This window comes from Pseudophryne corroboree, chromosome 4 (assembly GCF_028390025.1).
Source record: "Pseudophryne corroboree isolate aPseCor3 chromosome 4, aPseCor3.hap2, whole genome shotgun sequence".
NCBI lineage: Eukaryota > Metazoa > Chordata > Amphibia > Anura > Myobatrachidae > Pseudophryne > Pseudophryne corroboree.
Window position 1 is genome coordinate 644,761,816 of NC_086447.1, and position 13,009 is coordinate 644,774,824.

The window sequence follows — 13,009 nt, forward strand, 5'->3', positions numbered from 1 at the left end:
GCTCCGCAATTAACACCCTAAACTTCCCTTGTTCCCTACTCTAACCCTCCCTAGTGGGTGCCTAACCCTCCCCATCCCCAGGGGTGCCTGACACTAACCCTCCCCGGGGGTGCCTAAACCTAACCCTCCCTTCCCCGCTGCCTACACCTAACCCACCCCGCTTGGTGCCTAACCCTAACTCCCCTTCTAATGCCTAAACCTAACCTGTCCTCCCCCCAGCAGCAGAACGCAAGCTCATCACTCTGAGAGGACATTCTGAATTCTAGGCGTATGTACTTTGATACCGGGAATCCCACCTGTGTCGGCATTTTGACGTTGGTATTGTGACCGCAAGTCGGGATTCTGGCGTTGGTATTTTGGCAGACAGGATCCTGCCCAGCGGCATTTTAACTGGGTCCCTTATAGTTTCATCCATCTAAACCAGATATGGTTGTAGCTTTGTAATTATTGGAGAGAATACCAGATAATGGGGTATATTTACTAAAATTCGTAATTTTCAGAATGAGGTTAAAGTTCAAACACGAATGACATCGAATGTGTGAAATTGCAACTTTTTGAATTTATTACGACTAATTTACTATGCTGTCGTATTCTGCATTTTCGTGTATTCCGATGTCGATGTCATTCGTATTTTTTGGCAGTGTTTTACGGGAGTGAATAGTAAAACACTGCCGACATTAACACAATGAATCTCGGACGGATCTGTGAGATCCGTGCAGGGCTTCATTGTGCACCTTTCGTAAAAAAAAGAAAGTGTTAAAAATGTAAACAAAAAAATGCGTGGGGTCCCCCCTCCTAAGCAAAACCAGCCTCGGGCTCTTTGAGCCGGTCCTGGTTGTCAAAATATAGAAAAAAAATGACAGGGGTTCCCCCATATTTCATCAACCAGCACCGGGCTCTGCGCCTGGGCCTGGTGCAAAAAATACGGGGGGACAAAAAGCGTAGGGGTCTCCCGTATTTTTTTAACCAGCACCGGGCTCCACTAGCCAGGTACATCATGCCACAGCTGGGGGACACTTTTATTGTGGTCCTGGCGGCCCTGGCATTACATCCCCAACTAGTCACCCCTGGCCGGGGTACCCTGGAGGAGTGGGAACCCCTTAAATCAAGGGGTCCCCCCCTCCAGCCACCCAAGGGCCAGGGGTGAAGCCCGAGGCTGTCACCCCCATCCAAGGGCGGCGGATGGGGGGCTGATAGCCAAGTGTAAAAAATCAGAATATTGTTTTTAGTAGCAGTACTACAAGTCCCAGCAAGCCTCCCCCGCAAGCTGGTACTTGGAGAACCACAAGTACCTGCATGCGGTGGAAAACCGGGCCCGCTGGTACCTGTAGTACTATTACTAAAAAAATACCCAACAAAAAACAGGACACACACACCGTGACAGTAAAAGTTTATTACATACATGCACACCTCCATACATACATACTTACCTATGTTCACACGAGGCTCGGTCCTCTTCTCCATGTAGAATCCTCGGGGTACCTGTGAAAAAAATTATACTCACATAATCCAGTGTATCTTCAGTTCTTTGTATAATCCACGTACTTGGCAAAAAAGCAAACCGGAAACCCGACCACACACTGAAAGGGGTCCCATGTTTACACATGGGACCCCTTTCCCCGACTGCCAGGACCCCCCCTGACTCCTGTCAAAGAGGGTCCCTCCAGCCAATCAGGGAGCGCCACGTCGTGGCACTCTCCTGATTGGCTGTGCGCTCCTGTAGTGTCAGTGAGGCTGCACACGGCAGAGATACAATGTAGCGCCTATGCGCTCCATTGTATCCAATGGTGGGAACTTTGCGGTCAGCGGTTGACCGAAAGTAACCTCTCCGCTGACCGCAAAGTTCCCACCATTGGATACAATGGAGCGCATAGGCGCAACATTGTATCTCTGCCGTGTGCAGCCTCACTGACACTACAGGAGTGCACAGCCAATCAGGAGAGTGCCACGACGTGGCGCTCCCTGATTGGCTGAAGGGACCCTCTTTAACAGGAGTCAGGGGGGGTCCTGGCAGTCGGGAAAGGCGTCCCATGTGTAAATATGGGACCCCTTTCAGTGCGTGGTCGGGTTTCCGGTTTGTTTTTTTGCCAAGTACGTGGATTATACAAAGAACAGAAGATACACTGGATTATGTGAGTATAATTTTTTTCACAGGTACCCCAAGGATTCTACATGGAGAAGAGGACCGAGCCTCGTGTGAACATAGGTAAGTATGTATGTATGGAGGTGTGCATGTATGTAATAAACTTTTACTGTCACGGTGTGTGTGTCCTGTTTTTTGTTGGGTATTTTTTTAGTAGTAGTACTACAGGTACCAGCGGGCCCGGTTTTCCACCGCATGCTGGTACTTGTGGTTCTCCAAGTACCAGCTTGCGGGGGAGGCTTGCTGGGACTTGTAGTACTGCTACTAAAAACAATATACAGATTTTTTACACTTGGTTATCAGCCCCCCATCCGCCGCCCTTGGATGGGGGGGACAGCCTCGGGCTTCACTCCTGGCCCTTGGGTGGCTGGAGGGGGGGGACCCCTTGATTTAAGGGGTTCCCACTCCTCCAGGGTACCCCGGCCAGGGGTGACTAGTTGGGGATGTAATGCCAGGGCCGCCAGGACCACAATGAAAGTGTCCCCCGGCTGTGGCATTATGTACCTGGCTAGTGGAGCCCGGTGCTGGTTAAAAAAATACGGGGGACCCCTACGCTTTTTGTCCCCCGTATTTTTTGCACCAGGACCAGGCGCAGAGCCCGGTGCTGGTTGATGAAATATGGGGGAACCCCTGTCATTTTCCCCCCCATATTTTGACAACCAGGACCGTCTTAAAGAGCCCGAGGCTGGTTTTGCTTAGGAGGGGGGACCTCACGCATTTTTATTTCTTACATTTAACACTTTCCCACCCCTTACCACTGATAAACATGCACGGATCTCACGGATCCCACGGATCCGTGCATGCCTATCAGAACACGGTAAAAAAACGCAGGTCTATTTGAAAACTGCTTTTTTTTACGATTTGTATTTATTCACGGCAGTGTTTGGCTATTGTCAGCAGTGTTTGTGAAATACAAATTTTAGTAAATTACCGAGTTCTAGCAAATAACAGGTGTATTTGACCGATGGTATATTTATTCGTAATTTTTTTCTTTGACTTCAACAAAAATACAAATGCCCTCATCACTGCCGTGATTTGACTTTAGTAAATTCCCGAGATGACACTTTGAAGAAAAAAACACCATCTCGGTCAAAATTGGGAGCTTAGTAAATATACCCCAATGTGCCAAGTTTATTGCATACTGATATGTTGGGTCATTAGTAGTATGCTAACCCTTTTGTGACACAGTAGGTGTTAGTAATAATGTAGGCTATGCACCAAATCATGTGAACATGTGGACTTGTGTCTATTCCTAGGTGCAGTTCAGCAGTGTTGGAGGCCTCTCTAACCATATAGCATCATTAAAAGAGATGGTGCTTTTTCCATTAAAGTACCCAGAAGTGTTTGAAAGATTTAAAATCCAACCTCCACGGTATGTTTGCCAATATTTAAACAAAAGTAAGCAAAACGATTTTACATTTTGTCACTCTCTTTGGTGACCACACCAACTTGGAGGCAAGGCTACAGTTTCTTAGCAGACCTTGGCAATACTTTGCACCCCCCCTTGGTGCGTTACATAAAATACTTAAATTTCTCTGACGTCCTAGAGGATGCTGGGGACTCCGTAAGGACCATGGGGTATAGACGGGCTCCGCAGGAGATAGGGCACCTAAAAAGAACTTTTACTATGGGTGTGCACTGGCTCCTCCCTCTATGCCCCTCCTCCAGACCTCAGTTAGATCTTGTGCCCAGAGGAGAATGGGTGCACTGCAGAGAGCTCTCCAGAGTTTTCTGTTGAAAAAGAATTTTGTTAGGTTTTTTATTTTCAGGGAGTCCTGTTGGCAACAGGCTCCCTGCATCGTGGGACCGAGGGGAGAGAAGCAGGGCTGGCTTAACGGTTGGGCTCTGTTTCTAAGGCTACTGGACACCATTAGCTCCAGAGGGAGTCGGAACACAGGTCTCACCTGGGGTTCGTCCCGGAGCCGCGCCGCCGTCCTCCTCACAGATGCCGAAGATAGAAGCCGGGTGAGTATGAGAAGGCAGAAGACATCATAGGCGGCAGAAGACATCAGATCTTCATGAGGTAAGGCACGCAGCGGTAAGCTGCGCGCCATTGCTCCCATTCACACACACAGAGCAGCACTGAAGGGTGCAGGGCGCAGGGGGGGGCGCCCTGGGCAGCAATAAACCTCACATTTGGGCACTGACAAGGTAGATTAGGCTGCTGGGCAGTAATTCTACGATCCCCCGCCATTTTCTATAAAAAAATCACCGGGACCGAAGCCCGCCGTCGGGTGGGCGGAGCTTGATCCGCAGCACTAACCAGCGCCATTTTCTCCACAGAAGCTGCATAAGGAAAACGCTGGCTCCCTGGTCTCTCCCCTGCTGAACATTCAGGCTGGAAAAAAGAGGAGGGGGGCATTTTGAGCGCAGTGAGTGGGAATCTGGTCATTTTATATATAAAAGCGCTATCTGGTCATATTTTTCCAGTGTTATTAAGCGCTGGGTGTGTGCTGGCATACGCTCTCTCTGTCTCTCCTAAGGGCCTGGTTGGGGTTTTGTCCCCTTATAGCTTAATCCCTGTGTGTGTGGGGTGTCGGTACGTGGTGTCGACATGTCTGAAGCGGAAGGCTTTTCCAAGGAGGAGGTGGAGCAAATGAGTGGTGTGTCCCCGTCGGTTGTGCCGACTCATGAATGGATGGACATGTGGCATATGTTGAATGCAAGTGTGGCATCCTTACATAAGAGGCTTGATAAGGCTGAATTAGGGGGGACATCAGGGGGTCAATCCTCGGATTGGACCGACTCACAGGGCCCGTCGGGGTCTCAAAAGCGTCCCTTAACACAAGACACTACTACCGACACGGACTCTGATTCCAGTGTCGACTATGACGAAGTGAAATTGCACCCTAGGGTGACAAAAAGCATTCAGTGTATGATTGTGGCAATAAGGGATGTGTTGCATATTGCGGATGAACCCTCGGTCCCCGACACAAGGGTGCACATGTTTAAGGGAAAGAAACAGATTATAAATTTTCCCACATCTCATTAACTAAATGATTTCTTTGAAAAAGCTTGGGAGACTCCGGAAAAGAGACCGCAGATACCCAAAAGAATTTATATGGCATACCCCTTCCCTAAACAGGACAGGGAGCGTTGGGAGTCACCTCCCACTGTGGACAAGGCCCTGACGCGCTTGTCCAAGAAAGTGGCGCTACCGTCTCATAACACAGCTGCCCTTAGGGACCATGCAGATCGCAGGCAAGAGACTACCTTAAAGTGTATTTATTCTCATACTGGAGCAGTCCTTAGAACGACAATTGCGTCGGCATGGGTGTGTAGCGCGATTTCAGCTTGGACAGATGAGCTGACAGCTGATTTTGATAAGATGGATAAGGATACTATATTCTTAACTCTAGCCCATATTAAAGACGCAGTCTTATTTATGAGGGATGCTCAAAGGGACATTGGATTGCTAGCTTCTAGGGCCAATGCCATGTCTATCTCTGCGAGAAGATCCTTATGGACTCGCCAATGGACGGGTGATGCAGATTCCAAAAAACATATGGAAGTTCTACCCTATAAGGAAGATGTATTGTTTGGGGATGGGCTGACGGCCCTGGTTTCCACAGCTACAGCAGGTAAATCAAACTTTTTACCATTTATTCCCCAGCAGCAAAAGAAAGTACCACCCTATCAGATGCAGTCCTTTCGGTCGCACAAGCCCAGAAGAGGTCGGGGATCCTCCTTCCTCGCCAGAGGTAAGGGCAGAGGCAAAAGAGCACCTGCTTCGGCAGGTGCCCAGGAACAAAAGTCCTCCCCGGCTACTCCAAAGCCCACAGCATGACGCTGGGGCTCCCCTGAGGGTGTCCGCACCGGTGGGGGCACGTCTTCGACTTTTCAGCCGGGCCTGGGTCAGCTCAGGCCTGAATCCTTGGGTGTTGGAAATAGTTTCCCAGGGTTACCAACTGGAATTCGAGGAGGTGCCCCCGCGCCGATTTTTCAAATCGGCCCTACCAGCTTCCACATCGGAACGGGATGTAGTCTTACCTGCAATTCAAATGCTGTGTCTACAGCAAGTAATAATCAGGGTTCCCCTGAACCAGCAGGGAAGAGGTTACTACTCAACCCTATTTGTGGTCCCGAAACCGGACTGTTCGGTCAGACCTATTTTGAATCTGAAATCCCTAAACCTGTACATAAAAAGATTCAAATTCAAAATGGAATCACTCAGAGCGATAATAGCCAATATGGAGGAGGGGGAGTTTATTGTGTCTCTGGACATAAAGGACGCGTACCTTCATGTCCCCATATATTCCCCCCATCAGGAATACCTGAGATTCGCTGTACAGGATTGTCATTACCAATTTCAGACGTTGCCGTTTGGGCTTTCCACGGCCCCGAGGATTTTCACCAAGATAATGGCGGAAATGATGGTGGTCCTGCGCAAGCATGGAGTCACAATTATCCCATACTTGGACGATCTCCTAATAAAAGCGAGATCCAGAGAGAAATTGCTGAGCAGTGTGGCGCTCTCTCTGAGAGTGCTCCAGCAACACGGTTGGATTCTAAATCTACCGAAGTCACAGTTTATTCCGACAACTCGACTAACGTTCCTAGGTATGATACTGGATACGGAACAAATGAAGGTCTTTCTCCCACTGGAGAAAGCCCAGAACATCCAGAACATGGTCAGAGACCTGCTAAAAACGAAAACGGTGTCAGTTCACCAATGCACTCGAGTTCTGGGAAAAATGGTGGCGGCCTACAAAGCCATTCCCTTCGGAAGGTTCCATGCAAGGACTTTTCAATGGGACCTTCTGGACAAGTGGTCCGGGTCCCATCTGCACTTACATCGGAAAATAACTCTGTCCCCAGGGGCCAGGATGTCTCTCCTGTGGTGGTTGCAAAGTACCCGCTGGAGGGTTGCAGGTTCGGAATTCAGGATTGGATCCTGTTTACCACGGACGCGAGCCTCCGAGGATGGGGAGCAGTCACACAAGGAAGAAGTTTTCAGGGACTGTGGTCAGACCAGGAGTCCTGTCTACACATCAATGTGTTGGAACTCAGGGCCATTTACAACGGCCTTCGACAAGCGGAGAGTCTTCTTCGAAACCTACCGGTTCTGATTCAATCAGACAATGTCACAGCAGTGGCTCATGTGAACCGCCAAGGCGGGACAAGAAGCAGAGTCGCGATGGCGGAAGCTACCAGGATTCTTCGCTGGGCGGAAAATCACGTAAGCGCTCTGTCGGCTGTCTTCATTCCGGGAGTGGACAACTGGGAAGCAGACTTCCTCAGCAGACACGATCTCCATCCTGGAGAGTGGGGACTTCATCAAGAAGTCTTTGCAGACGTAACGCGTCTTTGGGGAACTCCTCAAATAGACATGATGGCGTCACACCTCAACAAGAAGCTTCGGAGGTATTGTGCCAGGTCTCGGGACCCTCAGGCAGTAGCAGTAGACGCTCTGGTAACACCGTGGGTGTTCAAATCGGACTACATGTATCCTCCTCTTCCTCTCATCACAAAAGTGTTGAGGATCATAAGACGAAGAAGAGTACAAACGATACTCGTTGTCCCAGACTGGCCTCGAAGGGCCTGGTACTCGGATCTACAAGAGATGCTCACAGGAGATCCCTGGCCTCTTCCTCTGAGGGAAGACCTGTTGCAACAGGGGCCCTGTGTATTTCAAGACTTACCGCGGTTACGTTTGACGGCATGGCGGTTGAACGCCGAATCCTAGCGAAAAAGGGGATTCCGGAAGAGGACATCCCTACTTTAATAAAGGCTAGGAAGGAGGTGACGGTAAAGCACTATCACCGTATCTGGCGAAAATATGTGTCTTGGTGTGAGACCAAGAATGCACCTACGGAAGATTTTCATCTGGGTCGTTTTCTCCACTTCCTACAGACAGGAGTGGATATGGGCCTGAAATTAGGCTCTGTTAAGGTACAGATTTCGTCCCTCTCGATTTTCTTTCAGAAGGAATTGGCTTCTCTTCCAGAAGGCCAGACGTTTGTAAAGGGAGTGCTGCACATCCAGCCCCCTTTTGTGCCTCCAGTGGCACCGTGGAACCTGAACGTGGTGTTGCAGTTCCTAAAATCACACTGGTTTGAACCGCTTGACAAGGTTGAGTTGAAATTTCTTACCTGGAAGGTGGTCATGTTGTTGGCCTTAGCAATCAATGCACAAAATGGAAAGCTGCTCAATCAGATTGTAATGTCACTCAGGTGCTAAAAGGGAGGGGTAATTCTGTGTAGGAAAAAACAATGTGTTCCCTAATGCACACCGAGTGAAAAATATTACTACATAATAGTCAGATAATATGGAGATCTTAGTTGCGTATATCTGCAGATATAGGGTCAAGCCCCCAGGCCGATCGACAAGGCTTCTCCGTAACTGGGGGTCCCTAATACTAGGTATGGGTCCGGGGTGCAGGACCCCACGATGTCGGCACAGGTCGGCCACCCCAGGTCAGCACACAGGTGAGAATTAATAAGGGTTAATAAGAAGCACAGAAGTGCTATGTAAGTGGTGTGATTAAAATAATACAAAAATATATACAAAGTGATAGAGAAAATCATAAGTGTTAATAAAGTGTTAGGGTGTGCCGACCTGAAGCAGCCCAGCCATACCGACACAGGGGCCACCACACCCCACACCCACCCCATAAATAATTACAAATATGTCTGGGTTAAATTCCCAGTGTAAGGCCACATGGTAATGGCTCCTACAGCATCTGAGAGCCAGCTTACCTGGAGATACCCCTGGCTTCCCCTATGGCACTCTGGAGTCAGCAATCCCTCCTAATGCTGACCCATCCATGCCTCTCTAAATACAATGCACAAAATGGAAAGCTGCTCAATCAGATTGTAATGTCACTCAGGTGCTAAAAGGGAGGGGTAATTCTGTGTAGGAAAAAACAATGTGTTCCCTAATGCACACAGAGTGAAAAATATTACTACATAATAGTCAGATAATACGGAGATCTTAGTTGCGTATATCTGCAGATATAGGGTCAAGCCCCCAGGCCGATCGACAAGGCTTCTCTTTTCACTCGGTGTGCATTAGGGAATACATTGTTTTTTCCTACATGGCCTTAGCATCAGCAAGGCGAGTGTCAGAATTGGCGGCTTTGTCACACAAGAGCCCCTACTTGATTTTTCATGTGGATCGAGCTGAATTGAGGATACGTCCGCAATTTTTGCCTAAAGTGGTTTCTTCATTCCATATGAATCAACCTATTGTGGTGCCTGTGGCTACAAGTGACCTGGAGGATTCCAGATCCCTGGACGTAGTCAGGGCCTTAAAGATTTATGTAGCCAGGACGGCTAGAATTAGGAAAACAGAGGCTCTGTTTGTCCTGTATGCTGCTAATAAGATTGGCGCACCTGCTTCGAAGCAGACTATTGCTCGCTGGATCTGTAATACGATTCAGCAGGCTCATTCTACGGCTGGATTGCCGATACCAAATTCGGTTAAGGCCCATTCCACTAGGAAGGTGGGTTCTTCTTGGGCGGCTGCCCGAGGCGTCTCGGCATTACAGCTTTGCCGAGCGGCGACTTGGTCGGGGTCAAACACTTTTGCTAAATTCTACAAGTTTGATACTCTGGCTGATGAGGACCTAGCTTTTGCTCAGTCGGTGCTGCAGAGTCGTACGCACTCTCCCGCCCGATTGGATGCTTTGGTATAAACCCCATGGTCTTTACGGAGTCCCCAGCATCCTCTAGGACGTAAGAGAAAATAAGATTTTAAACCTACCGGTAAATCTATTTCTCCTAGTCCGTAGAGGATACTGGGCGCTCGTCCCAGTGCGGAAACTCTGCAAGACTTGTATATAGTTGTTGCTTACATAAGGGTTCTGTTACAGTTGGAATCGGTCTTGGACAGTTACTGTTATTGTTCATACGGTTAACTGGTTATGTATGATCCAGGTTACATGGTATGATTGGTGTGGGCTGGTATGAATCTTGCCCTTGGATTTCTAAATCCTGCCTTGTATTGTCCATCTCCTCTGGGCACAGTTCTCTAACTGAGTAAAAGTTATTTTTAGGTGCCCTATCTCCTGCGGAGCCCGTCTATACCCCATGGTCCTTACGGAGTCCCCAGCATCCTCTACGGACTAGGAGAAATAGATTTACCGGTAGGTTTAAAATCTTATTATTTTATCCACTGGAACTTACAGTCTAAGGGGCAGAAATACTAAAGAGAGATAAGAGGGATACAGTTTTGATAAAAAATGCCACCTTTTGAAATAGAATATTGCATTTTCATCTAACCAGTACAATGTTACCGTTGTAGTATATAGTATGCAAGTAGGATTCATTCAGCTGGGACCTGTAGTTCACCAAGGAAAACTGTAAATGAAGACATAGAAAGACACGGTTTTATAAATGAACACACAGTTTATTTCAGAATTTTTTTTATTAAGAACTGTATAGTCCATGACATTTCTTGAATACTGAACTGAATTTTATTTCCTATGTGGTCTCTATTTTCTTTTATTTCAGGGGATGTTTGTTCTATGGCCCTCCTGGTACTGGTAAAACCTTGGTTGCCCGGGCCTTGGCTAATGAGTGCAGTGTGGCTGATAGAAGAATTACTTTCTTCATGAGGAAAGGAGCAGACTGCATGAGTAAATGGACAGGAGAGTCTGAGCGGCAGCTGAGACTCCTCTTCGATCAGGTAATTTGATTTGCTTTACTGAAACTTCAAATTGATGTTGTTGGACAGCATGGACAGTGTAACGTTAACAGTAATGCCTCACAGCACTGAGGTCACATATTTGATACTCAACATGCCCTAACTGTGTGGAGTTTGTATATTCTCCCTGTGCTTGAATCGGTTTCCTCCGGGTACGCCGATTTTCTCCCACAATCCAAAAATATACTGGTAGGTTGATTGGCCTCTAACAAAAATTAGCCTGACCGTAAATGTGTGTTCGTGTACATGAGGAAGGGGATATAGATTGTAAGCTCCACTGACGCAGGAACTGATGTAAGTGGCCAAAATATTCTCTGTAAAGCGCTGCGGAATATGTGTGCACTATATAAATAACTAGTAATAAATACATAATTTTTACATTTTTGTTTTTAAAATTTACTGATTAGGCCTATGAAACGCGTCCTTCAATTATCTTTTTTGATGAGATTGATGGCTTGGCACCTGTCCGAACCAGCGAAGACCACAACCATGGGTAAGGTCTGCTGTACTTTTCCTGTTCAGTGCTACCTGAGTTCAGTTTCCCCTTAGTTCATTGCTCAGGAAGTTCAGTGCTTCCACTCCGGCTACTTCCACAGCTGTTTGAATTTGATCCAAAGTGTCCATAGTAAACTTTCCAATACTTGACCGTAATGATTAAGATCAGTATCCATCTTACTTTCAGTACACAGCGCTTCTGTCCATACATTTATGTACTGACGTGTTTCATTGGGGTGGTCTTCTGTATGCCGAATGTCGGGATCCCGGCGCACAGTATACCGGCGCCGGAATCCCGACACCCGGCATACCGACAACTATTCTCCCTCGTGGGGGTCCACGACCCCCCTGGAGGGAGAATAAAATAGTGTGGCGCCACCGTGCCCGCAAGGGGCTCCTTTGCGCTTGCCACGCTGTCGGTATGCCGGCGGTCGGGCTCCCGGCGCCGGTATGCTGGGCGCCGGGAGCCCGAGCGCCGGCATACCGTACGACACCCGTTTCATTGCACTACATACATTTCTTTAGGAATATAGTAGATTCGTCTATTATTGGCAATTATACATGTGTGTCCTCTCACATCCTTACTGCAGTCACGCTAAACAGCCCTTCAAGTCGCACCATGATGAGACGGAACCCGTGAAGCACAAAGCATAAGTTTTGCTAATTTTTTTTCAGCGAAAAATGCATCTTATTTTTTTTTTTTAAATTCAATCATTTTTATTGGTTTTTCACTTTGCAATTAAACAATACAACAAAACTACTAAACATACAGTATTCCAGATAAGGGAATACGCAGATTCCCATCTAAAAAGTTTCAATCACATCATGTGAGATGTGCAGGCTCCACTCATGCATATACATTTATAAATCAGGAGAAGTGACAGATATTGAGACACAATATTCAAATATATTAATCATGTATATCTCAAAAACTAATCAACCAACTATATTTGTACAACACATAACCTCAAACCCGGGCAAGTGGGTGGCTGGCCGCGGCCCCATGGGCGATACACGAAAGGGAAAACAACGCCATCAGTACAGACCCACCTACACACCTCCACACAATCCCCATGGTACATGGCCCATCCCTCCATCTCGTCATCATATTGGTCACACTGTAGCAAGTAATCAGTCACTATGGTTCGTTGAATTAGTAGAGCTGAGCCATCTGCCCCATAGGTCGTGATACTTTTTCCTTGCTTTTCTAGCCATGTATACATATTTTTCGTGAGCAGCCGTTTCATTGACGAGCGAAACCCATGACTGTACTGTGGGAGCATCCTTAGCCAACCATAATCTAGCGACACACACCTTGGCTAAAGCACACAGATTGATCAGATATCGTCTGCCAGGAGCATCTAGTGTCTCTTCCTCCAAAGCCGACAACACACATACCACCGGAGTACACACATCCAATGGAATACCAGTCGACACCATAATGTTAATAATACCCGACCAAAACACTGCCATCCTGGGGCAAAGCCAAATAATGTGCCAAAAATCAGCATCCAGACTGCCACATTTAGGACATCTGGTAGTATGAGTACCGTCCATGCGGGCCAATTTCACTGGTGTGTATAATAAACAATTGGATTTGCTGATAGTGGTGGTGGTAGATAACCGTGGGGAGCAAAGAGCATTCTCCCATACCTCGTCAGAAATTGTTCCCAGGTCTGATTCCCATTTATTTCTAAGAGAGGATAATGGGTCAGAGTAGTGAGA

The 13,009-nt window shown here is 47.6% G+C and overlaps 1 protein-coding gene across 4 annotated transcripts in view; it reads left to right on the forward strand.

Moving 5' to 3' along the window:
• The window catches only part of LOC134910095 (ATPase family AAA domain-containing protein 2-like), a 611,116-nt gene that overhangs the window by 131,491 nt on the left and 466,616 nt on the right, over positions 1-13,009 (forward strand). For all 4 annotated transcript variants that reach the window (XR_010176115.1, XM_063917736.1, XM_063917735.1 and 1 more), the window contains exons 4-6: positions 3,400-3,515; positions 10,597-10,771; positions 11,197-11,282. Coding sequence is in view for 3 of the 4 variants with exons in the window: in XM_063917736.1 (XP_063773806.1) it covers positions 3,400-3,515; positions 10,597-10,771; positions 11,197-11,282 (377 nt within the window). In the remaining variant the exon portion in view is untranslated. The remainder of the gene's footprint in view (positions 1-3,399; positions 3,516-10,596; positions 10,772-11,196; positions 11,283-13,009) is intronic.